Source organism: Hippoglossus stenolepis, chromosome 14 (genome assembly GCF_022539355.2).
Source record: "Hippoglossus stenolepis isolate QCI-W04-F060 chromosome 14, HSTE1.2, whole genome shotgun sequence".
In the NCBI taxonomy this organism is placed as follows: domain Eukaryota; kingdom Metazoa; phylum Chordata; class Actinopteri; order Pleuronectiformes; family Pleuronectidae; genus Hippoglossus; species Hippoglossus stenolepis.
In genome coordinates, this window is record NC_061496.1 from 22,722,327 (window position 1) to 22,749,405 (window position 27,079).

The 27,079-nt window shown below is 39.9% G+C and overlaps 2 protein-coding genes across 5 annotated transcripts in view; one reads left to right on the forward strand and one right to left on the reverse strand.

The window, feature by feature from the left end:
- Nucleotides 1-746: 746 nt before the first annotated feature.
- gabra5 (gamma-aminobutyric acid type A receptor subunit alpha5) lies at nt 747-26,908 on the reverse strand. 3 transcript variants are annotated; one of them, XM_035177431.2, is made up of 10 exons: nt 26,536-26,908; nt 25,317-25,401; nt 24,983-25,107; nt 22,654-22,721; nt 22,216-22,436; nt 18,107-18,189; nt 8,868-9,011; nt 5,928-6,080; nt 4,971-5,182; nt 747-3,543 (listed from the first exon to the last, which is right to left on the reverse strand). In XM_035177431.2, exons 2-10 carry the CDS (start codon nt 25,397-25,399, stop codon nt 3,253-3,255), a joined length of 1,380 nt encoding a protein of 459 aa, XP_035033322.1. In that variant the 5' UTR covers nt 25,400-25,401; nt 26,536-26,908; the 3' UTR covers nt 747-3,252. The 3 variants fall into 3 exon arrangements, with proteins under 3 accessions (XP_035033322.1, XP_035033320.1, XP_035033321.1); XM_035177429.2 differs by having other exon boundaries at nt 26,306-26,908; XM_035177430.2 differs by lacking the exon at nt 26,536-26,908 and adding an exon at nt 26,125-26,232.
- gabrb3 (gamma-aminobutyric acid type A receptor subunit beta3) overlaps nt 7,288-27,079 on the forward strand; it is a 50,555-nt gene continuing 30,763 nt past the window's right edge. For both annotated transcript variants that reach the window (XM_035177426.2, XM_035177427.2), the window contains exon 1: nt 7,288-7,766. In XM_035177426.2, the coding sequence (XP_035033317.1) occupies nt 7,672-7,766 (95 nt within the window). In that variant the 5' untranslated portion in view covers nt 7,288-7,671. The remainder of the gene's footprint in view (nt 7,767-27,079) is intronic.

Consider the following 27,079-nt stretch of genomic DNA (forward strand, 5'->3'; position numbering starts at 1 on the left):
AAAAACATAAGTGAGTATATACAATGCATATACGTAGAATGTGGACCTTTTAATTTAGTCTTTTACAGCTTCAACCGGTCTCGATTAATAACAGATACTGCCACTTTTTTCTTGGCTGGATCAGTGTGTCATGTGTAAAATGTGTGTGTAAAGGTCAACAAGCAAGAGGACAGCGTGGAGTATGTCTTGATGGAGCTGTGATGCAGGATGAGAGAGGATGTCCTCTCCATCAGTATATACTGTAGCCCATCTCTGCTTCTCAAGCTATATACTATGATTGATGTCATTTGGTGCCATCAGTGACAGCTTAATTTGGTGTAGAGTATGGACATGCTGAATGGAAAAAGCAACTTAAATGGAGCTAAATCCTTGACAAACAGCTGTGAGCCAGATGTTACTTCCACAGAGACCCCCAAGATGGATTTAACCGTCCACCAACTGCAGAGGCAGCATGATCTGGATGTGCATGTGTATAATCAAAGGAGAAACAGCACGCGCTGACCGTTGTTCCATCAAGCAAGATTAAGCCAGTGTTTTATCACATCCACTGCATAAATGTATCTAGATATGAACTGTACTCTAGATCCATGCACTATCTACTGAATTATACTGTGTGCATTTGTCTGGCATCACACAGGAGAGAAAAGTAAAATCCTTGACTGGTGACAATTATTATGACATAATGTTTCCAACGTTACCCTCCACAGCATAAATTTCATCCTAACCACCAGGATAAATAGTCGACAGACGGAGTCATCGAAAGCTTTATTTGGAATCCGGTATGCATAACAATTTAGAAAGAAACAGGCGTTAAGGTTTCAATCAAACCCATTGGTCAGCACAGCCTTTTACATAAAAAGACAATTTAAATAAGATGAGATACATTTAAAAAAAATGAAAAATAAATAAATATGGTCAGAGAGAACTGTGCTTCCAAAGAGGAAAGGGCTCAATTGAATCAGAGTGTTACCATAGATAGAAAAAGACTATTGCCAAAAGGATCAAATCTGGATAAAAAGACATCAACAAAATGAAGGTCAAATGAGAACATATTACCTAAAAAGAAGTCATTATTCATATGAGCATTATTTATTGCTTCAGATATTTGCATTTAAAGAACAGCCTCTACCTAAAATTCCCTTAAATGTAATAATCATAATACAATACAACTGGTGTGCTCCATAGATGTATTGAATTGTGGCAGGCCACACAGAAGGCATAAAGTCACATGAGTAGATCATGCTCATATGTCAATTGTTCATGGAGCCACACGGACAAGAGGCTTAAGATGTCAATCTCGGAGAAATACGAAGACAGCGAAGCTAACTCTGCCCAAGTGTATGTTGTGCATGCAGCCATCGCTGTGACAATCATGCAAAAACGCTCGACTTTACGAGTTTAAATTTGTTTCCAGCAAAGGAATACTAACCACTCTCACATCTGTGCACTAAAGCTACGGGCCAAAAGCAGTTATCTTATCTCAGCATGAAGACTTTAAGAGGGAGGAAACCGTCTCTCCAAGGTAAAGCAATCCTCCTCAAAACACAAGTTAAAGTCAATAATTACACAACTTATTCCGACCTAAATTGAGACAATAACTGAAATAAAATAAAAAACAAGTTGTGTTTGTGACCTGCAGTTTTTTCTTAGTTCAATGCAAGTTCAAAATATAGTGTAACTCCTTGATAGCATTCAAGCTAATGCTATGTTAGCGTTAAATGTTGAGCAGTGGTGCAAGTCTTTTTGTCTGAGATGGCCACTCCCTCTTTTCTTTATGATAAGCTAAGCATTGTTGTATTTATTGTTCATCAACATGATACTATCGTTCTTCTTATTTAACTCTCAGGAAATAAGCAAATCAGCATATTTCGAAAATTGGCTCCTTCAATGGACGAACCTTTATTCAAGTCTTTATACTCAGCTAAGCTAACCAGCTACTGACCATGACTTCAGATTTATAGCACAGACATATGAGTGGTATCAATCTTCTCCTCTCACTCCTGGAAAGAACTGAATAAGCACATTTCTCCAAGTGTCAATCTAATCTTTTAAAAAAGTAGTCTTCATTGACAAATTGATATCAATATTTGATCTTACACTTTGGCCTGAAACCCTAAATTTAGCAACCTTAACATTGTTTAAAATGATAAACATTTAAATTTCAACAACCTTGTCATTGTGACTTTTTGTCTCTGATAAGACTGATAACCTGTTCAGCTCAGGTCAATCTCTTAACCACATAAGTTCATTATGACAAAAACCATGTGTATCAAGAATATTTGCAAGTTGTCATAAAAGCTCATAGAAACAAACTTATCTATAAAATAAAATGTTTAAAAAAGCATCATATATTCTGTCAAAATTGCTAAAGCTTAAGCTAGTCTGCTCTTTTTTTTCTTTTTTTTTTCAACATCCAGTCAATGAAGCACTAGACTAGAGTAAAACTGTGTTGCTGTATACGCATAACATTGAAGCTAACTTTACTGGCTTAGTGGTGCTTTTTTAAAAGCAGGGCATATATACAAGTACATGTTTCTTCAACTACAACCAAACGTACATACATGATTTCTTAACGTAGAAACATAAGCTGCCATTATCACTTTAGCTTGAAGTCTGGCCATCTTTACATAAACAGAAAAATAATATTAATTGAAAACTAGCCATTCTAGATTCAGAGAAGTAGCAAAAGGTGAGCAAAAAGCATCTGTACTTTATCATGACAAGTATAATGAAAGTTAAAAACTTCTGAAAAATTAATTGCAGGAGATTTCAGTGCATTCATAATGAGTTATCACACTCTGAAGGCAACACATTTAGCATGGCTATTCAACTGCTTTTAACAAGGAAGCAAAGTTCCATGTACCTGGGCCCAGGCTTGCATTCCTGGACCTCCAGCCCATTTGTACAAAGTAAGAGTTACAAAGATAAAAGCCAGTTTTGAGTAACAGTACAAATTTTGTTTTTGCATAGCATTTGGCCTTGTTTACCATCATCTACTGTAGACTCAAGGAAAAAATATTATGCCAAATGCCAAACTTAAAAATAAATCTGAATTTGGCAGAACCTAAATCTGTGACTGTGTTCTAAAATGAGATAAACTAAAAATTGTGAGGAAAAGTTGTGTATCCTATCTGTACAATCCTAAGGCAAACATGGCAACATTTTCCTGATGCAACAGACATGCAATGTAACCCAATGACCTAAGAAAACACATCTATGATACAAGGACTAAGTGCCCTGGCATCGCAGAGCTTACACAGCCCCTTTGATTACTGGTTCTCTATTGAGGTACGTGGCCCAGTAAACAAGGTTGAAAGTCCCAAACAGGACTGGGAACACTATCCTGGACATCTTGTCAATCTTGCTCACGCTGTTGTAAGTCTTTTTGGGGTCTGGGGCCTTGGTTTCAGAGGGTTTGAGCTGAACAGCTGTACTATTTGAAATGGTGGAGATAGATGTGTCCTTTGTAAGGTTGGTGGTATAATTCACACCGGCTGAGCATGTGTTGTTTGGCTTTTTAGACAGAGCCAAAGGGTCTTTTTTCTGCAGAGGAGAAAAATACATTGATTTAGCTTAAGTACACACAACTCTGAACAAATCCAGTGCTGCAAATTCAATGAATTAAATTAATGACATTGGCACACACACGAAAAAACAAAGATAACAATAAGAGATGGCCAGTGAAAGGTGTTCGAAAGTCGGGATCAATGTGCTCGGTCAATAATGAACTGACATTCTGCCACAACACTGGCACACTCAGCAGTGAATTAATTGATCCACCATTTTAAACGTCTACATCTTGCCCAATTTATCTCTTACTTTACATAAACGTTTTCACTCCTCCTTTCGTCGCCTCCCACTGCTCTTTTGCTTTAAGGAAGTAACACAGAGAAGAGAGTAACAGAGCCTGTTGCTGTGTCGTTAGCTGATTGTGTTACAACAATGTTGGAAATAGAAAGGTTATTTTCTATTACTGAATGTGTGAATTTGTGTGTTGTTGATGGTTGATGGGACTGAGCTGCTGACTGAATCACTAATAGAATGATGTTCCTGGTTGTGGATGTAAATGTGGGGCTTCCTGTCACAGACACTGGACCTTAGCTCTTGAAGAGGGTTCCATCTTTTGCGATAGCTTTTTTTAGCTCATTGTTTTGTAGTTTAACAGCCTGCAACTTGAATGTTGTGGTTCTGTCTCTACACTCTATTCAACCTCATTTAAGCTGCAGCAGGCAGCTGTTTTCAATGAAGAACCTCACCATCCGTCCAAACAACCAACCAGCAACCTTTATCGCTTATCCTTTGAGAGTAGCAGGGTTGGAGAGGCGGGGTAAACTATGGATGGGTCACCAGTCCATTGCAGGGCTGACATATAGGGACAAACAACCATTCAAGCTCACATTAAAACCTTCAGGCAATTAAGAGTCCTCAGTTAACTTAACCTGGCACAGGCAGAGCAAAACAGACTCCACACAGCAAGGCCCTGGCCCACGGCCCTGACAGTGCCAACCATTGCACCATGCAAAACTCTGATAAACCCAACATAAGGTACTTGCCAAGTACCAAACTGCAAAAGAACAAAGTGTGTGAACAGCTAGGGAACACAGTGAAGCATTTAGCAGCAACTTTACTTTTTAATTCTGGTAAAACCAACTGTACCGTATCTGCAGCACCAAAGAGTACATAGAGTTAGCGACTAGCTGGGGAACATGGAGCATTTTCTCTAAAAGGAGAATGAGTGCTGAAGTTACTTATCAGATTGCCAGGAACATTAACTCAACTTTTACTGAAGGTGTAAATACAATTGCTAACATGATAGTTGTATCCGCCTTATAAGGCCATATGTCGGTTGTGGCATCAATGTCATCTCCAAAACCCTAATACCAGCGCGCACACACACACACACACACTCACACTCTCAGAATCACAGACTCACACACTCACTCACTCACACACACACCAATAGAAAATACCTTGGGTTGTTGGGCTTCCATTGCCTTTTTTCCATCCCAGGCCCAGCTCCTCTTGGTGAAATAGTTGACTGTTGCAAATTCAATGAGTGCAGAGAAGACAAAGGCATAGCAGACAGCGATGAACCAGTCCATGGCTGTAGCATAAGCCACTTTAGGCAGCGAGTTTCGAGCACTGATGCTGAGAGTTGTCATAGTGAGCACTGTGGTCACACCTGGTGGGAAGGGAAACTGGGTCAGTTTTTCTAACTAGACTCAGTTGTTCCAACAGATTCAATTATAGTAGGGCACATTTCACTGCATTATAGACGGATCATAAAATATCAGGCGATGCATGTTTTGCATCTTTATTCAAATTTTACTTTCATTTTTATTGAAATATTGTTCAGGGCACAATTTAAATGTTAGATAGGAGATTTTAATCATTTAATAATGTAACCAGATGCTATTATCTATGTAAAGATATAGAGGATATGGTATTTTGTGATCTAAGCTTCTCTGTTCTTTTGGTAAAAGCTCTTGGTACTCGTTCCTCTGAATGTGAGTCCCTCCTTGTAAAACCATGGGCCCTCCCAATGTTCATATAGCAAGATAGCTCCAGGACCGATTTCAGAGATGTTAACATGACCCACAGGTGGACACGCTAACTTAAACATATCTTTTTCTGTGCTGTGACATCTTCTGAACGCACAAATACTGTAAACACACCTGTCCCCTGCCCACTACCGGGCTGTGAAACCACAAAAAAAGCAGCCTTATACGTTTTGCTGCTGTTTTCACTGAGATTCACAAATCCCATAGACTGTATAGGTAAACACTTAACTGACTGAGACTAAGGGAGAGGGAAGGTGTGGCAGATGAATCACTTGTTTTAGTCCGAGATGCTCATGGTAGTGAGATATCTACCAATGAATATAAGGTTACAAATATTAATAATGTGTCTGTGGTTTACAAACTCACCAAAGACAGTCCGTGCTGGAACAGACTCCCTGTTGAGCCAAAAGGAAACCTGGGACAAGATGACGGTCATGAAGCAAGGCATGTAGGTCTGGATGACAAAGTAACCGATCTTCCTCTTCAGGTAAAAGTGAGCCATCATCACGGTGTATTGACCTGCAGAAAACAGCAGAGTGTGTGCCTTTTACTTTTCTGACAGTGTCCCAATTCTGAATGTCAACAAAAATAGCAGGTAGTAAAACTGGAGAAAATAATATCTAATGAACGGGGGGGGTGGAGTATAGATGTGATACAAAATTCCCCTCAATGTTATGTATCTATAAGAGGACAAACTGAACCAAGTTGAAAATTACATTGTCTTACTTAAAACACAAGGTATATTTCAGAGATACTACATTTAAAGTCCTGTTACATCTGGAAACTGTTTTGTCTTAGCTGATAGAATACTGATAAATTAGTTTTTACTCAGGTCTTTCACAAACTCCGTCTTTTGTGACCGTTGATCATGCTAAATCCCAAGATGAACGGATTTTTTTCTCAGAGCAATTGTTTGGAAATCTATACAAATATAATATAAACCACACACCTCCACGATGCCTCCACCTGAACCAGCAAACATTTACTTCTTACTATGCATCATCCTGTGAACATCACACTAACCAAACATCATTGAGCTGATGTAAACCTGGGCAGAATGCAAATGCTTTCCAATGACCTAATGAATACGCTAATTAGTATATACACCTTTTTGACAAGTAGGAGAGGCACAACAATAAATAATGCAATGAATTACTTCTAACTGTGATTGTTCTACTATGAAATGTCAGCTGAAAGAGGCACAACATTTTCTTACACTGACCAATGTCCAGCAAAATACGGGATTTTGTCCTTGTCTTGTTTTGTGTTCTAAGAATTTTAAAAGAGGGTTCCTCTCTCTTTCAAACATTTCCTTTTTAAAACAATGTGGCTTCAGCTTGTTTTTATTAAAAATCTGTGTTTTTATCTACTTCAGTCAGCGGCTGTTTGCATAGTAGCAACGTATACACTTTAATTGACAACCTCCAGGCCAGACTACAAATGTGAGAGGGTGAGCTAAATTTTTGAAAAACAGGTTGGTGGAGAAATCCTCATATCCTGTTAACCAACCGAAGATTGCATTGGAAGGATTTTTTTTCTCAAAAATCCTGTCGAGCCATGGAGTCTGATAAACTATAGAAAATCCACAGATGACTGCTGCTTTCTCCTGGCAAAATCGGATTTTTCTGTCTCACTAATCCCTTGTCACAATCTGCATCCTGTATATCTCTCTCGCTCTCTCTCGGCCACCCTCTGTCTCTGCCTCTCTCTCTTTCTATGCGTGTGTGTGTGTGCGTTCGTATGTGTGTGTGTGCGCAGCAGACAGTCCATCCCATTCTGTCAGGCCAGGCCACACTTGATTGGGGACATACATCCTTGCCTTGCCTGAGCTCGAGCACTAAAACAGACCTGGATAAGCGGTGATTACAAGCAGATGCACAGATGACTGAAGCGCAGGGGGGTTGACAGGGACCGGAGAAAAAGTTTGGATGGTCTGTGCGATGCGACGACAAGCACCATGTCCTTAATGAAAAGGACACCTGTGTCGCCTTTGCTCCAAGGACTACTATCCAGCAGCCCTGCACTGTGGTGGCACGACCGGGCAAACCCCACTCTGATCTGACCGCCTGCTGGGCTTCAAAGTGGATGGAAATCTCCGAGGCGTGAAAAAATGCGGTTGTGGATTATTTTACTGCTCAGTTTTGGGAGTGCCTGTGGGGAACTGCCATTCATAGCAGAGAACAATGCGGCGATGTTGGTCAACTGGTGAGTACAGATCGAAACCATCTGTTGAGCTTTGCCGCTTTCCATTTTGATCTGAAAGCGCAGATGTGTGTAATGTAATGAAGTTACAAGGTTTGCCTATCATCAATTCAATTCCTGTGTCTGTATTTTCATCCTCTTCAGCTTAACCTGTGGGGTCAAAGGTCAGCCTCGCCCACTGGGAGCACTTTGCGGCGCTATTCTTGGCTTGTTAAAGAGGGTTTGCACCTCAGATTAGCAATGCTAATTAAGGCCGTGCAGGCTCTGTGTGTCACCCTCTTTAACTGATCTGAACTCTGATGGGTGGGGAGAGAGTTAGCAACCTATGTGCTAATCTGAAGTCGTTAAGCGTTTGGAGTCGGCGTGTTTCACCAGCATGAGCTCAGAATTCTCCCGCTGCGCAGAAATACTTAACCGTTAATGTTACATTATCCACTGTCAACACCATCTTTCTCAGGCAGGATAAAGCAACACTATAAAGTACAGCTATATGAACACCTCCCATGTAATAAAGTCAATCCCAACAAGCAGCATCAATTTATTATCATACTTCTTTACATAACAGAATTAAGCAGATGCCGCTTGCCCCCCCCTTCTACCCATGTCTCCGCCGGAGCAGCCACTCCCTGAGCTGTGACGTCACTCAGTAAAAGCACAACTGATGGGCCTGCGTACGGATTAACCCTACAGACCCAATGGCTCAGACCATGGATAAGTGATTTTTTTTTTTTTGCCCACCCCCCAGCAACTATCCTCTCTTGGCAGCCCCAGAGACAGCTGGCTATGTGTGGGAGGCATTCTCAAATCCTTGTGATTCATTCATTGTCTCTATCCCGCTTGATTTGAAAACATTTTCTTCTCACAACATCTTTGGTTGGCACACGCCGTAATAACACAGAGCTGAAAAATGGGGTGGAAGCAGGGGCTTAAAATCCCTGCAGCTGCCTGAAGCCGCTGCTTGTGACTGGTGTTGAAGAGGAGAGAATGTTCGGGATGAAACAACATAAAAGCTAAGAGAAGAAAATAGCTATGTGTATGACACTGAGGGATAACTCATCCATATCTGAGGCCTGGTCTTCTACAGTCAGTCTCAGTTCACTGTACCTCGGCTGGTGTAGATGTCCTCCGTCCCGGCAGTCTGACCAATCAGATGGTACTGATTGAGCCGAGACCCTTCCTCTGCCACCACCACCGATTTGGCTGCTCCCTGTGTCCACGTGTAGACCACCTCTGACACTGGATAAGCATCTGACACAACAACACAGACAGATTAACACAAATTAGAAAATTGAATATCTATCAAAGGCCTGCTGTTAAAAATGTGTTTACATTTTTATTTTAATCTCTTAATTTATCTTTTGATATGAGCGGATAAGGGTGGCACAGGGGTACAGAGGTTAGCCCTTTTGCGCTTGGTTTGACTCTCCCCGTGTTTGCATAGGTTTTCTCCGGTTACTCCAGCTTCCTCCCACAGTCTAAAGACATGCAGACTGGGGACACTTTTACTGGTAATTTGTCTGTAGGTGTGAGTGTGAATGGTTGTTTGTCTCTGTATGCTGGCCCTGTGATTCACTGGCGACCTGTCCACGGTGTACCCCACCTCTCGCCCGATGTCAGCTGGGATTGGCTCCTGCTCCCCCTGAGACACTCAAAGGATAAGTGGTATAGATAATGGATGCATATATGTTAAAGTGGTGCAGATTAATACATCTTCATTAATACCCATGGTACCCAACAGCTGACCTATGGCCAAACAGTGACAGAGTTTAACAAAGAGAGAATGACAGTGAGGAAGTAGACAAAAAGAGAAAATATAAAAAGGATCATTTAAGTACGTTTTAAAAAGTGCAAAATGCGAGTAAAAAAAAATTATGAGGGATGCACCAATCTCACTTTTTTCTCAAAAGAAACCACAAAAAAAATATCAATTGATTAATAATGAAGATAATCTTCATATTTATCAACAATAAACTATCTAGATATTCTGAAAGGAACACAAGGCTGTACAGTAGCTATTACAAATTAACCACAAGATGTTCATATGTCAATATTTGTTGTGGCTTTGTGCAAAAGAATAAAATTGTTGTAATATATAGTTAGAGTATGGACATTTAATATCTGCACATGCGACTCAATCAATTTAAATGTAAGGTCCTCTTACTTTGCTTAGAATGATTAATTATCACAGTCTTATTACAGCAGCTTCATTAAATGATGCTTCTCGTCCTGCTGATACCTGGTCTGTTTCATTTAGACAATGATCCAGTGTAAATAGGTCCCATACTGAAATATGGACCATTAACAACAGCCACTGAAATCACTTTCTTTAACTGCGCCTCACAGATAGGAGCCACATGGGTGGCAGTAGATGGAGAAGTAAGGTTGATGTTTCAGTTCCAGGTTCCGTAGATCACCTCTACGGTAGAAAGTCTGAGACCCACTCCCCATGTGTGTCAAAGTGCTCTTGAGCAACACCTTGAAGTTGCTCCTGATGTACAAAAAAAAACTAAAACAAAAAAATAACAAATCTTTGTCAAATCAAAAACACACACTGACTATGTGCACCCACACACGTTTAGACAGCAGTGGCCAAAAGTAATAAAATCCAAGTTAATGCCCTCCAGCCTCGGTGCATGTTCAGTTTATTATGTTCATGTTCGCTGTGAGCTTTTGTTGTTGCTTCCTCTCAGGAAAAGATGAGTTTGACAAATGACAAGTTATGTGAATGAAATTTTGTAAGGGTTACATTTATAGTCATGTTAGTTTACAGCTGCGGGCTCCACCTCTGAACTCCAGCAGGTAAACTCTCACAGGTCATTTATTTCTACATCTACTGGTGCGTAAAAATAAACTAATATCCCACATGTATTGAACTCAGATACATCCAGGTCATTATCCATTAGTCCATCACTCACTAAGAATATAGTGAATGATGTACTGCTGTCTGAATGTCTAGTGACATTTTTATACCTTATATAGTGGACTCATTGTATCCCACAATGCATCGTGATATGTAGTGTAAAACTGATGGTCACTAAGTGAGCAATATATACCATCATGCATTGCGCTTGCGGAGATGTCAGGGAAAAAATGGCAGAGAGATGAGAGGATGGAGGGAAGCATGTCTCAGCCTCTTCTCTCTGGCAATTATACTCTTTCTTATTCTCATCAGAAAAATCTGAATCACCGTGAGGACAGACAGGTTTGTATTTGCCGGCAATTCCCAGTCAGTTTTAGCGCACGTCCCTAATATTTCCGATGGCGTAGTTTTGTTGTTATTTTTTATATCGGCACAAGAATTGTGGCTCTCAAATATGTAACGAGAGCAGAGCAGCAGATCACAGCACAAACTGCAGCAGGCAAGTTTATTTCTACATTTAAACATCATAATTCAATGTGCATAAGTATTAATAATAAGAGTAAAATAAACATTTAGAATTTATAAATGTATTACAAATAAAGTATATAAATGTCCCAAAGCATTCTGATGCAGATGAAATCATATAGTCCTCTACAGAAGTTCTTATATAGTGAGTAGGGGGTAGTGAATGAGTGGGGGATATTGAACACAGCCAATAAGTTCATTTTAGGTCAGTTTGTGTAATCCTGCTGACAGCCTGACAAACACCACTGACAAAATAACTTAGCCTTGGTGGACATTATAACACATATATAGTCAGTGCAACTGTTATGTGGTCACAAAAGATTTTGGCTACACTTGTTTGTTTGATAAACTCATTGTTGCTTTTGGTCTCTTCTGGACTTTATTGACCACAAACTAAAAGATAAATCAACATCAGCCTTATTCCTTAAGAATAACTTTGGTCTTGTTCTGTTCAGGCACCGTATATTAAGGTGTTTTAAACCTTTGTTCCTCTAATTAGTAATTCTCCAGCATGATAAGAACTTCTCTTACATTGTTCCCCACAAATATTCTAAATCATTCCCACGTTGGTGATATTCTATTCTCCTCCATCTTCTCAGATGTTGCTAAAAGATGTTATACGGCTGTGATACAACACTTGACCTTTCACCCACTTTGCTTCATTACACAGAGATTAACTTGGTGTCACTGTTAAGAGCTGGTGTTTGGATCTGATGTAATCACTGAGTGTATCACAATTCGCAGATGTTACTAATGGTGTGTTCTTATGTGTGAATGTTGGCACATTTTGACGGATTCTAGGTTTCCTCACAGGGTCATGAGGAAACTTTTTAGATGAGTTGCTAGTACACCGGCATTATGAAGATCTTCTGCTTTAATATACAGATGAATTTCAAATACACACTGAATAAAAACATGTGTTCATTCTGAAGACCAGCAAGCACTGCAAAATGCAAAAACCGCCCCACTTGCTCACAGTGTCAAACTGCACACGCTGTACTGTAGCTGCACTAAATCTGTGTGTGTCTCTCTCAGTCGTACTGCACTGCAGTGTCCAATCTAACAGCATTGCCTTAATCCAGCAACTGTGGTGTTAGAAGACTTCACAGCAATTTAGATTGACCCCAGCCAACCAGTCTGTGGATTATTGTCTCAAAGACACTCCTCTTTGTCTCAAACACGTCTTTGTACAAGTGATTTACATCAGCAGCGGAATTTAACATTTTTTGTTAGGCAGCACACTCACATCTGCAGGCGTTGTGAGCAAACTTAAATTATTGTGACATATAAATAAAAAATAAATATACATCACAACTATATCACCATTAAACCCCCAAATTATTTTGTGTACAGATGAACATTTCAGGGAGCTCAACCTCAGCAAAAAATATGTATTATGTATTAAACTAGCCATTCTTGTCTTTAAAGACTGCATTCTGTTGTTTTTGATTGATTTTAAATATCAATATCAATATCACCTTTATTTACCCAGGTAGTTAATCCCTATGAGAGTGAGATTTTTGTCAATATTGACATGAGACAATCAAAGAAAAAAACGCAGGTAATATTAATGAGACATTTCAGTATCTTAGTTCTGAAGAGCTCAAGCTGAACTGCCAAACCCCTGTCTGTAAAGTTCCCCAATATTATGTATTCAAGTCTCCAGGAAGTCACTGCCAAGAAATGGTCCTGCAGATGAACATCCATAGTGTGAATCTTTTACAGTTTTCATACAGATAAAACAAATGACCTGTAGCATGTGGATTTGTGAGCTTTAGACGTGCTGGTAGGTGGATTTCTACCTTTAGACTGAGCCAGGTCAGTTGTTTTTCATTTCCAGTCTTTATGCTTAAACCAAGCCAGTTTGCTGAGCCGCAGCAGCTGGGTTCAACTTCATATTTAGCTCACAGTGATGAGAATGGTACCATCTCTCGCTGTCTGTTCCTTGAGTGCGTACTGAAAAGAAAAACTGATGTGTACACATCCCTGGCTTTGTTAACGTGAAACAAACACTGAGGCTCGGACTGACCCCAAAACAGCGCTTTTTCCTCAAATCAGCAACAGGAGCAAGACAGGTGAACTTTGACCTCTGCCTCTTCCTCTACTTCTTCCAGATACTCATCCTCTTCCACTATGATGAAACGTCCACATAAACATTACCTGGCCAAATTAAAAACCTTACATGCTACGGCAGACCTCACGTTATTTCCCTTGGAAGTACATCCAAATGTTAATCCTTCCACCGTTGTGCTCTGCTGTGGAATTACACCACAGGAAGTAGAACAACTAGAGATACAACCCTGCCATATTATTTCTTAGCTGCTCCCTGATCTACCTATTTAAATGTCAAGGAGAACTGAAGAGAGAGGTGTATTTGTTTGGCTGTTAAGGTCAAACATCAACAGAGTTGCTTATTCCTTCATCTCTTGGCATAAAAATGAATAAGCATGTGTTACAAACTATCACTTTAATAAAGTAGCTCCATTGGACATATATAAATAAAATTAATTATTGACCTAATTTCACAAAACACTGTTTAACAATTCTATAAGTTCATCTTGAAACAAGGCTCTTGTACCTGGTTCAGTGTTGGTGTGAGCACCTGTGTAATGTTTTTAGGATGAAATAAAAAATTGTGAAACTGTCCTTTGTGAAGACTCACTCACACACACAATCTCTTTGTCACATGAACATAACAAAAAGCATTCTACAGGACACATGTACGGTTCGACTGTTTTCGACCTTTCCGTCCTTCTTTAAAAAATCCAAATCTCCTAAAAGAACCTTTTGATTTTAGCTTTGATTTAGCGGACATGTTGCGTTTGTTCTCACTGACAACGATGGGCTGACATTGCTGTGACGAGTCTGGCGCTGAACTTTGAAGCAGAGGCACAGCAGCTTCAGTCAACAGACTGATAAATGTAACAACAGGCCATGTAGTCACATCTTAGAACTGATTCTCAATTCATTTGGGTGAATTGTTAAACCGGCGAAGCAAGCGAAATGCAGGTTAATCATTTTTTACAGTAGTCATCAATGTCCAAAGTAACCTTTTAACCACACGTGCAGTGTGATCCACTTCTCTACTATCTATCAGTTCTATCATTATTTAAAAAATCCTAAACTATAGCTAAATTCATTGTGTCTGTCTCAGACCTCAGCTCACATATCAGCAGCTGCATGTGTCTGAAAGTGTTGAACATCTGTTCTTCCTAACGTTAGCTTGTACCAACTAAAACTTTGCTTTATAATCAGGACGTCACACTTACAGAAACACAGTGAGACTTTACATGACACCTGTGCTGTTCACAGGAAGTACTGCATGTTGACCCACTGACATTCAGGGACAGTCCCTATCATGTTCATATGATAATTCTGACAGAAAATATGCTGTATCATTGAAGGTGCATAGTTAGCATATTGATTATAAGTTAGCCTGTAGGGAAATGAAAGGTAAATTCAAATATGAAGATACTTATGTTAAATATACTTGTACAGTAAATACAGCAATATCATTTATATATAAATATATTAAGAAGCTATTGGGCTCATTGAGTCAGATTTTGGGGAATTTTCAGTTAATTTTGGCACAGTTTTATTGGTTAAGGTGGATGAAAGAAGGAGAAACTGAAATTAATGGAATAAATAAGTGTAAATTTAGAGTACTAGTTAATTAATGTGCAGAAGAAACCGCAGTCAGTGTTCACTGTATTAGAAGATAAAATAAATTATTGAGTTTTTATCAATTTGTGTTTCTCTTTAAATGTTAAGGTCTGTGTCTACTTAGTGGAACAAAAGTCCAGAAATTGAGCTTTTAACAAAATAAGTAAGTAAACTAACCAACTCATCCTGCCCCCATTTTTAAAACCTTCCCAGTATTGTCAGTCGGTTTGATATTGTTCCTTTTTTATTTTGCTAAATATTTACATTCTCTTTATTGTTGAGAATTAGATGAAAAGACTGATGTCTGCACACGAAGCTACAACCACGAGACGGTAAACGTTAGCTTGGCAGCTACCAGCTCACAAAACAACTTTTCAACAACACAATCAAATGATAAACCGACTTTATGAATCTACTGAAATGCTCCTGTAGTGTGACGGATTTACAGACATAATGTTACCAAATGGATTGGTCTCCCTGATTTTGACATGAAGTCCTGTGACAGGAACAGCGAAGGAATATTGAGTGGAAACCTACAATAACCAATTCGGGTGAGGTGTCATTAACCAGATGTTGCGTACCAACAAAACATTTATTTTAAACTATTTCGACTTACCTCCAGATCATGTAGCAAAAATGTTTAAGCTATGCTGATTACATCTCTTCTGCCGTGACAGTTCTTTTTCTTGTATTTAGTTTTTCGGTGCCAAACACTGCACACAGATGTGCAACCAGCTGCCAATGACGGCCCCGCCTCCATATTTGTTTTGCTCTGAAGTTACTTTTTCCCCATAAATCAGTTAAACCTTATAGACCTGGTTATGTAGCTTTAGCTTGACCAATACTTAATAGCAGCAAAATAGTTTTTCATGTCAGTGAAACACTATATTCGTTTTGTATTCCTCTTAATTGAACCACAGATACAGTTGTACTCGGTTTCAGTTTGGAGCTCCAGTGGAATAATCATGTAGCAGAGAGCGAGTTCAGTCCATCAGAGGTGATTAACACAACGGCAAAGGGCAGGTCTACCGGAGCTCTGAAAGCCTCCAGCTCGTGGGTGAGTGCTGTCCATTAGGTCAGAGGATTAGCTAGGGTTAATGGAGTCGGAGAAAACAGGATATACTGCACCACTGTAACTTGTCCAGTTTATAACCCTACATGGGATGTATTTTTACTGTCACATCAGGATTTCTAAGTTGTCTGGTCGACAAAGTGCTTCTTATTCTTCAGCAACCAACTCACCTCCACTGCAGATGGAGAGAAGAGAGAATGTTCACATTCACATCATAGAAACACTTTTTGAAGGACTTTTCATACTATAGTATATATTTTGGATATTTACATGTATTATCTCCATGAGGTTATTTGTATTTGTTTGTTAGTTTGTTATCAGGATTAGGTCAAAACTGCTACTTTTCTGGAGGTGCAGACCCGCACACTGATTTTTTTCACTTTCTTTAACATTGCGAGATTCTATGTTTGCATTGATTTCTCAGGGAATAATTAATGGATCTTAAAAAAAAAATCATGTTTAGAAGACTCATATTCATGAGCATGTACAATTTGGATTAGATCCGCATATAAATCAGGACCAGTGAATTTAAATGCAGTTTCATAAGGGGACACTACTGAGTGCCATTCTAGTTTATTAATATATTTATTACAATTTAAATTTATTGTGAATCAGCAGTTTAAGTCAAGTAAATGATCTTAAATGGTACAATGTTGAGAAGTAAACTTCTTATTTAACTTATTACTACACTATCTGATGCATGAGGATAATACTGTCCTGCAGGAAGTTGTACTGTGCATCAGGCTTCACATGATGAAGAGCAGCCCAGTGACCAGAACCTCACTGTTTATAATGAATAATGGAGGCAAAGCAAACTACAAGTGCAACACATTCATATGAACTTCTGCGGCATTAAATGTTATTTCATTTCCATGCTGTAAAATTTTTTTTATGAATATGTTTGGTTCCTGGATGAGTTCAAAATTTAGGTTACATTTATTTCAACAAAAAGATGAATGATGAATGAATCCTTGTTTTTAAAATGGTTTATTTTTTTTTAGTGGTTTAATTTCAGCAACACTGAGACATTGAATAATGTACATTTGAGCAACAGCTGGGGAGAAAATTCAGATAAAGAAAATGGAAATCAATGTGCATTTCGATCCATATGTTCCGTCAGTATTTATTTTCTAAGGCTCTTTTCATTGCACTTTACAGCATTTTGCTTACTAACCTTTCCTTTACTAACCTTTGTGTTGTTTTTTCTCTGGCTTTTTTCATAAATTGAAAATGTGCATATAAACAGATGGACATGCACTTTGTGTGTTTCCTTTCTTCACCTGTTAATTGTGTGTGGTGTAGCTGTTGCACACAATTGGATAAATGCAGTTGTACTGAAGTTCCTCAGCTAACTGTGATCTCCGTCACTGTATGTACGGGAAACCAGGTGAAGACTGCAGGCAGGTTCTGTCTTTCTGAGCTACCAGATACGTTAATGGGCAAAGGGCGCTTGGTGTCAGGTACAATGTGGTCATGGTGTCTGATTAACACCATCAGCTCGGGCTGGAGGTGACCAAAGCGGGTGTGGGAATGGCTAAATGTCATGACACCTGCGGCCTGCTGCCTGTGAGTCCAGAGAGGCCGGAGCCAACCCTCCAGACGTCAGCGGCAGGGGAAACCTTAAATGCTAATCTTAAGCTTACATGACAGGAGCTCATCAGATATTTTTGTACCGCTGGAGCTGTGGGAGGAAACCTAACTAGCTTAGAGGGCTGGGCACAAGCCACAAGAGTGGTTTAGCTGAGCATGTGGAAGGTGTGGGATTGGATTTCTAAATCTTACCTTGGTGGTAAATGCTTTGTGTGTCAGTGTGTGTGTTTCAAATATTTCCCATTAAATGTAGCTGAGGCAGTGAAGGATGCAGGAGAGCAGCCCTGACACGATGATTAATGGTTTAATCAGGAGCAGTGTGTCCGTGTCTACATGGCTATCTCCTGCTCTGCCACAACAATAGCTTTGCACCTGAGGGACACAGGCTGTCAGACACACCACGGTACATACGTCCCCGTGTCCCCTGCACGGATAATGACACTGCAGCTGATGCCGTGCCAAACCTATAGGTGACTTCTCTCACTGATGACCTCAAATGCTTTAAGACTTTGCTCTTGTGTCAATGATGTGCAACTCACACATATGACACATTAACACTGTAACTTTTCCTGCATTATTTAATTTGAACCCACTGTGTGCATTTACTTAGAGACTTTACTTATGTTTACTCACAGCTTCCAAATTTAAGGGGACAAGCATGGGCGTCCATTGGGAAGTCCTCCAGCTGCATGGGGCATTCTGCTGATATCGTCAGTCTGAAAGGAGAAGTTGTGCAGAAAATAAATTGAATCATCATGTGATCATCATCATTATATCACCATTTTCACAAATTATCCTTCTCATCCTTCAGTCATTTTTATATGAATATTTTGTTGCCGCGTAGGTTCAGCTACGTTTTGTATACAGAGATAAAAATCACAGTGTTTCTCAGATATTTAACAGCTGAGTAAAACTTTCCCAGCACAGCACAGTGAGCAGCTGAGCCACCAGAGGGAACCATAGTGATGCCTATTTAGTAAAAATGACACAATTTTATCCGGAAAAATAAGCTTGAGAATCATTTAAATATTTGAGCTTTATTTTATGCAGTGTAGCTGCCACCTGTCTTCGGAAATGGAAATAAAGCTTTACTGAAAACAAAACCGAGAACAAACATACCCATGCAGTGGTGAAGATGTGTAACTGCTGAGCCTCCACACAGGCAAATCGGAACCACACAACCTTATCTAATGCTGCCCTCTGCTGGCCACACTCATAACAGTCAGAGCTACTGTCACTATGAAAATGTTTACAAATACCTACTTATGCCAGGAGAAAGTAGGAGTGTGACACTGACCACAAGTCATTCAAATGTCTCCTTTAAAAACTGATTACTATAATTAAGGGTGTACTTTTTTACTCTATAACCTTTACTCACTTTCTACTACTTTTTCTTCTGCAATTTGGAATTCACAGGAAAATGTAGTACTTTTAGTCCACTAGATGTATCTGACCGTTTTTTTAAAAAAAAACTTCACATAAAATTATACAACTGCCTTGTAAAGGGTTTTTGTAGAATAACACCTAGAGTGTTGTAGAATAAAAAAACATTGACCCATCAGCACAATCCTGCTGCTGACTCACTCATCTCCAGCTGTGCAGCCAAGCTCCATTCAAAACCACAGAACTTTGTATCAGATTGTAGCAGGATCCCAAGATATAAACTATGCCAGGTTGAAATTAGAGGGGAACAAAATATACCAAATCAAGGATCAGAGTTGTAACTAGTTGATGTTTTCAAATGTTTTCATGATCATTCAATCAAGTGATTTATTTTTTTTGAAATAATTGTTTATTTTATGACACATAAAGAAATAGCCACAACTTTGAAGAGCCAAATGTCTCGACTTGTTTGACAAGTTGGCTGGAGAAGCGTCATTGATCACTTCTCATGGTTTCACTGAAGCAATTAATCGATTTACAAACTAGTTATTTTCTGCAGATCGACTTATTGATTAATCAACTAATCGTCTACTTTAATAATACATCACCTTTAAAGAAATCATGCTGCATAATTAATTATTTTCATTTGGACAGTCAACAAAATTAAGTAAAATTTTGAATGCAGGGTGTTTTCTTGTGTATATATAGTAAATATAGTGCTATTGCTGCTTTAATCTAAAGAGCGCAGTATGTCCTCTACCACTGATAAAAGCAAATATACTCTGCATACATGAAATCTAAATGGACCAGAGGAGTGTGATTTCAGTATATGAAAGGCCACCTGCTGCCTGAGCTGTGAAAATATGGAACACAACAACACACACTGACCTTTAAATGTAAATAGTGAAAAGAAGAATAGAAATACTGAGGCTGGACTGAATGTGTTATATTACCAAGCACATTATTGTTTTGTTTACTGGTTCATTCAGTGAGTTATGTCATATATCAACTCCTAGTGGAGCTTAACAGGGACATTTCTGGTGTTGTGTATTGTATATTGGAACCTTGATTCCCTGTTGAAGAACATGTTGTATGTCTCCATTAGGCTATTATTAGATGATTATTGATTAACTGATTGTTTCTCACATGTAATAATTTACTGTTTTTCTCAGTTTTTTCTCATTGTAACCTCAGCACATTTTGGATTGTTGGTCACACATAAGAATCAATGTGGACATGGCACCTTTAACTGTTCTTATAGACAAATACCTTTATGTTGTCAGTGGAAGTAGAGTAGAAGTGGTTATTTAGAATTAATTTGAGATAAGAACAAGTGTTATTATCTAAGTGCAGATCTACCACCTGATATCCAGGTCACCCAGGTTCCTCTAGCTGCACAGAGCTCTGAAATATTTCTGAGCATGACTAATATCCAATAAGGGACTTTACAGTAAATGGGCTGCGCTGAATGGCTTTAATTAGTCAAATGTATAGGGTACTGACTTTGTAATAAATCATAACGACCCATAAGGAACTTGCAGACACACAGATGAATAACCCAGTGGAACAAAAGAGGGGCACTGCTGTCCACTGGTACATGTTATGTTTTAGATGAATAGGAAATTATGGTTATCTGCTGTGTAATACTATAAATACACTGCATGCGAGGCGTGCACTGCTTTCATCAAAACTCCGTCTTTCCTCTCAGAGATTTCTTCATGGTACTCGAGCTGGGGCACTGCACAGTAATGCATGCATAAAATGTTTCTCTAATAACCTTGTTCCCAGAACACAAACGCATTAACGGGCCATCGTGAACCCATTTCTAATGGCTCGCAGTGTTTGAAAATGAACCGTAGATTTGTAGCAATTTTGAAGTCGGTGGATCAATAGTCATTTTTGACTTGCAGCCGTCTCCATTTCCTCCAACTTCCTTTGTTAATATTTGATTTAGAGGATTCATTGTCCTGATAAGATGATGAGCCAGCACTGAACTGAGATGTAATATCACTTTCTATAGAATGGACCGTATTATTTTCTCTCATTTAGCTTCCACAGTTAACATTAAAGAGTGGACAGATATGCTTTAACCAGACAAATTAAATGATTTTTTAACCCTTAAGTGACACCTGTCTATTGCAGCTCATTTATCTTACCTACTAATTCCACAAAAGTCTCCGTCTTTCTGTCTCTGCATATGTATTCTTAAGAGAAGGGCAGTCTCGAATCTGGTGTGACTTGGACATACGATATGTTCAATATTAATAAGGATTTGATGGACAGGAAACCAGCAGCCTGTAGCAGTCAGTGGGGGCGGGGCAGTGAGACCTCAATCCTAATCTACGTCCTTGGATAAACTACAGCAGCGGTCGGTGACTGGGTCAAACAGCCGGTCAAAATATCTGCCAATTATGAATCGTATTATTATTCCCGGGTGTTGCAGGGGCTGGTCGTTTACTTGCTGCAAAGTGTTCTATTGAGCTGAATTAAAGAGCTTTTTGATAGAAAAGTTGTGAACTTGTGACTAAAGAGTGTGTCGATTGCTGAACAGACCTCTGAAATAGCCAACATGCAATGTATGGAAAATATAACAGCAGTTAATAAATCATTCAAACTGATGTACAAACCACACACGTGAACATTAAATCAGATTAAGTTTCAATTTATAAAAAAAAATATATATATATATTCACTGAAGATACACCAGGTAGGATGAACACAAAGTTTTCTACCTTCACTCTGCACCATAGGCTGTTTAGAAAAAGCTCTGCACACAACGTCCAGCACTAAAGCAATACAAAGTACCAGTATATTGTAGAACTATTTGAGGAGGACTCACTGATGACAAGGAATCATTAGCTCCAGAGCTTTAACACAGGACAAGAGAACAGCCCATTCCAAACAGACACTGTACTAGTACTTTAAAAAATGTAAAAAGGAGACTATGACTGAGTTGAGGAACAGTCAGAAGCCAAATATGTCATGCAGGTTTTCTGTGATGTGAGGAGTGAAGCCTCCAGTTTCCTGCGTCACAGTACTGGGTGGAAGCAAACATTTCAGGTTCCTCTGACCACCAGTATACAGTGTGGGGACAACATGATGACGCATCAATGCACCACTGAGGCGTATAGTACGAGTGTGTGAGCTGTGTAAGTGCACCAGGGTTCTTAAAAACCCTGGTTATAGAAGTATTACATACTGGTGGAGGTTTTAGTCAGTTCTCCAGCTCTTATTGGATTACACAACACTTCTAAACCGCACTCGTCAGGTCTCATGACTCAGTTAGTCTGATTAGCAAAGACCAGTTTATCCTACTGTCGTCCGAAGCAGGATTAAAGATCAACCTGGGAACAGCTTACCTCATGGTGTAGAGGAGCGTTCCGTCGTCTTGGAGCCGCAGCAGTTTGTTGGGTGTCGTCATGTTATGGGCGATGGATTTCTTGCCATTGAGGAAAAAGGTGTCGGGGGTCCAGATGTTACTGGCCAGGAGATTATTCAGGGGAAGCCTCTCCATCGGGCCTTTAAAACATAGTCTCTCATCTTTCCAGCTTTGGCGGAAAAATACGTCAATAGTGTATTCCTATAAAATAACACAATAGACACATATTTAACTCTTCAGCCACATAAGCGTAAATGATGCACTTCTCTTTGTATTATGTTCATTGAGCCTCATTTTAGGAGAAAGAGGAATCTAAGAACATCACAGTATCATTACGTAATGTGCATTTTATGTTACAACTGACTCTTTCACACGCTGCAGAAAATGTGGTTTCATTTTCATAGAAGAAGGTTCTCACCATTTCAGTGTCAGACACTGGACCGAAACTTGTGACAAAGATGTTGGTTTTGATCTCCGTCACCTTTTCTGTAAAAAAATAGAGTGAGTACAGTAAGCCTTTACGGGAACTTTTTATTTTGCTTAGTGTATTACATTGAGCATTGAAATGTCTGTTTAGAACCTGGTACACCCAGAGACGCTGTGATAGTGTCTATATCTGTACCGCATCAGCAGCATCTAACCTATCGATCCTCTTGTTGGCAACTACAGTGTGTGGCTTCAAAATATATTGGACCATTGATAGGGGGGCTACATATACAGTACTGATGTAATTCATGTAATGAATTGGTGACAATTACATTTGAGTTTTCCCAAGAAAATATCAGTCTCTGACTTATGACTATGACATTTCCTCAGACTCTAGTTTGATTTCGAACATGATCCCTCAAGACAGTTTTTAGTCTGTAGTTGTATTCGTTTTCATCTGTTCCCCACTTTCCTTGTATTTTCCCTCATATTTTTCCCCCTCATGTTTTCTGTGTCTTTAGATGGCATCTGCCTGCCTGTCGGCCACCTGCTTCATCTGTAAGCCAGTTAATACCACAATAAAATGTAATGATACTCTGTAGAGAATATACAGTATCTCTGCCAAGGCCCAACAGCCCCCCTAAAGTCAATCAAGCAGCACCACATTGCACACACTGACAGATACCAGTTCCCTAAATGTGCCTGATTAGTTTTAAAAAGACTAACTCATTATTTACTGAGAAATCAACCAAAATATTAAAAGTGTCCTATCTCGCAATGTTAAAGTAAACTAACTAAATAACAGACAGACCATAAACAAATGCAGACGAAGGGGATGTTTTCATTGCACCTTATGTACCTGCCTTGGTGCTTTCTGAAATCTTTACTCATAACAGGCCCCAGCTCAAGTTTGCATCAGTTAAGAAACGGACTGAGCTTGAATTTTTAAAGCTAAACTACCATTGCTGAACACAATGTGACCTCTAGGCTCAGATTGTGATACTTTAATGCTCTACATTAAATACTGCACAACATACACTGGAGGCTTTGCACTGTGTTACCACTGACACTGCTGATGTGGAGACATTTTCAACCACACTTTCCCTGCTGAAGCTATGTTATGTACAGCAAAATAGAGAAGTGAATAAATTAGAATGATCCATAATACAGTCGCAGTGAATGTGGATGTAGATTATTTTACCTTGTTACTTCAGATGATGTGACAGACGAATGTTGGTGATTCAATGTACTTTTTAACGTGCTCTATTTCAAGGCTGAGATATATTAGATTTACAGTTGTTTAAAATATTCTTCTCCCTTTAGTAGCAGAACATTTTAGGAAGGGGAAAAATGCAATATGCATTCTGTCCATTCAGATTGTACTTAGTACTCAATGAGATATAATAATATAATATTTTAGATATAAAGGGATTTCTTCTGCATAGCATTAAAGTTATTTCAAGTCCCAATACTGTAAGAAGACTTGGATTAGACTTTGGTGACTCCTAGTGGAGTGTTTTGACATGAAACTAGATGCGTATTTTTTAAGACTAAATAAATAAAGTGCTCTCTGGAACTTTATAAGGGTGTTGATTTATAGATTATAACACATCTATATAGAAAGAAAATCCATATGGAATATATTGTAATCACACTATACATTTGTACTGTCTGTTGTATCCACTACCACACTCTGGATGCATCGGACTCTAATCTTACACCCTGAATCTATCGGTGCAGCTCAGGAAGCTCCGGACAAACATCTGCAGGACCAGTGTGATACAGGCAGAGTGTAGGGTTTTATTTTTATGCAACACTGTGAAACAACAGAGCTGCAGAACAGAAACTCTTTCTCTAGGCTACTTAATGTATTGACCAGAATCAGTGAGAACTTTTCTGCTCTCGCCCACGCGGGCCTGTATCTGCTGAGAACAATGGAGCTGTTTTTTATTGAAAGCAGTAATGGCTTTCTCAAGGTCACACCTATGTGCTTCGGCGGGCACTCGCAGTGCCATTAAATCATACTTAGAGGAGGTCTACACAGCTGATCATTTGTGGAGGACTTGATGAACACGGACAGATGGCAGATGTTGCAGTGCGGAGCATTGTTCTCTGTGAGGACGGTAATCTTTCACGCTGAGACAACACGTCCCTCTCTCATTTAGAGCTTTCTGTATTCTGTGTATTAGACTAGAGAGAGAGATGTCCAAGACACTGTCACGATGCCATAATCAGTTCTCACCTAGCATATGTGTGACTGCATTAATTACCTCAGTGACAGGGTTGGAAGGTGTGGAAACTTCTATATGCACTGGGCTTACCTCCCAGTCCGGGGCGGAGTCTGTTGTCATAACCATCCAGCAGTCCGTCCAGGATGCGGGTGAAGATGGTGATGTTGTCGTTTAATTCTGCCTCTTTGGGAGTTCCAGTTACATCCTGCGAGAGGCTGCACATGAGAGCAAATGATCATTCAGGAGATGAAGGGGAAAAAAAACTTAAAATAAGAAATAACTCAGTGTCACCTCAGAAAACCTGAATTCATTTTTTAAAACCGTAATTCATCATCCGAGCGAATGTTAAAAAAGTATTTCACATTTCCTCAGAGGTGAATAATTCAAAACGTGACTTTATGAAGTGCTTGAGTCAGTTCCTTACCTCAGACGGCAGGTGATGCTCGCAAGCAAGACACAGACCCACAGACGCCTCATTGCAAAGCTGTAGCACATTCCATCACCCATTCCTGAAACGAGATGTCCCCACACTCAAAATTATACATTAACTGTAGCACAAGCAATACTGACTGTTTATATCAATAAAATAAAGCAGATTTGACTGAATTTAACTATTTAAAAACTCTACATTTCTGTCAATCATATCTTTCCCCAGCAGCTACACTGTGCAAACTAAAGAATAAAGTATCTATCTATATAAATGTCAAATAACAGACGCTGTATTTTTCATTATTGTAGCCTCAAATTTAACTATATGTTATTGCAGGGATTCATTCGCATGTCAAATACTCATCTGCACTCTAGGGTTATTAAATCAGATGTTTTCACTACAAAAGAAAAAAAGGAAATGCTATTGCAATCACTCAAATGCAGCAATGCCTGTGCACCCAAAAGTGCTATTCCCCTTTCTAAACACAACTTCTGGCCTGCAGATGTTTGCAGCTTGTCTGAATAAAACCTGATCATGCAAAGTACTAAGTTCCCTTTCTTCAACTCAGACTCTCAAACACTGTGTCCTCTCTTTCTCTCTGTGCTGGACCCCCTCCCAGTACAGACCCTCTCCTCAACCCCACTGATCTGCCTCCTCCACAACTTGATCACTTCTGACAGGACACAGGCTAAGCTGCTGTGTTTTCCACCACAAAAGCATAACGCGTGTGTGAAAACGCCTCTCGCACACACGCACACACACACACACACACACACACATCTATGACATCTATGATCTGCACCCCTGTCTGAGATCCTCCACATCCAGCACCCCTGTAATCCCGCAGTCCTCCCTGCACCGCAGCTGGACTCCACACACACAGTGAATCCCTCTCGGTGTTGTTGCTGTGACTGTGCGCACCCTGCACCAGCATCGTGCACGACTCATACGCGCCCACACCCCCTAAAAAAGACACAACCCACCCTCTTTCGGTACCTCTGCTCCTCTCATCACCACCGGCCACGCTTCTCTACGAGTCTGTCTCTCCAGCAGCAGCAGGAGCAGCAGCAGATCTCGGGGGTTATTCTCTTCCCTGTAGCCTACTCTCCTCCGGTGCCCACACGTCCCACTACATCTCCCAGTGTACAGTACTGGTCCGTGCCGCCGATGCGCCCTGCCGCACAGGCGCGGAGCCGCAGTTGGCAAATCTTACCACACAAGACGATGCGCAGTCAAACTTCTCCCAGCTGCTCCAGCAGATACTGAAGGTCTCGCACGCAGATCGCACTGTTTCAGCAGCGGGCATCAGTTCAGCAGCGCGTCACATCCATCCGCGCACAGCGGCCGCGTAACACTGGAGAGACAGTGAAGGAGGGAGGAGGAGGTGGAGAAAAAGAAGAAAAAAAAGATGTGGACTAGTTTCACTTTTGGCGATTAAAAGGTTGGCAGAGAAATACCCGAGTCCTCCCAACGACACTGGTGCTCACTGACCATCCTTTAGTTTAAGTGTTCGAAGTACAGTACAAATACACTGGTGGGAATTAAAAAGGGGAGCGAGCAGTGTGGTGAGAGAAGCAGGAGGATGTGTGGTCAGAGAGAGAGAGAGGGAGAGAGGGAGAGATGCTGAGGAGAGATGGTGAGAAGGGAGAGAGAGGAGGAGGGGTGTGATGGAGAGAGAAGTAAAGAATAAAGTATAAAGACAACCAAAGGAGGGATGTTCACATCAACACAAACCCTTTAGAACTTGTAATGATAAT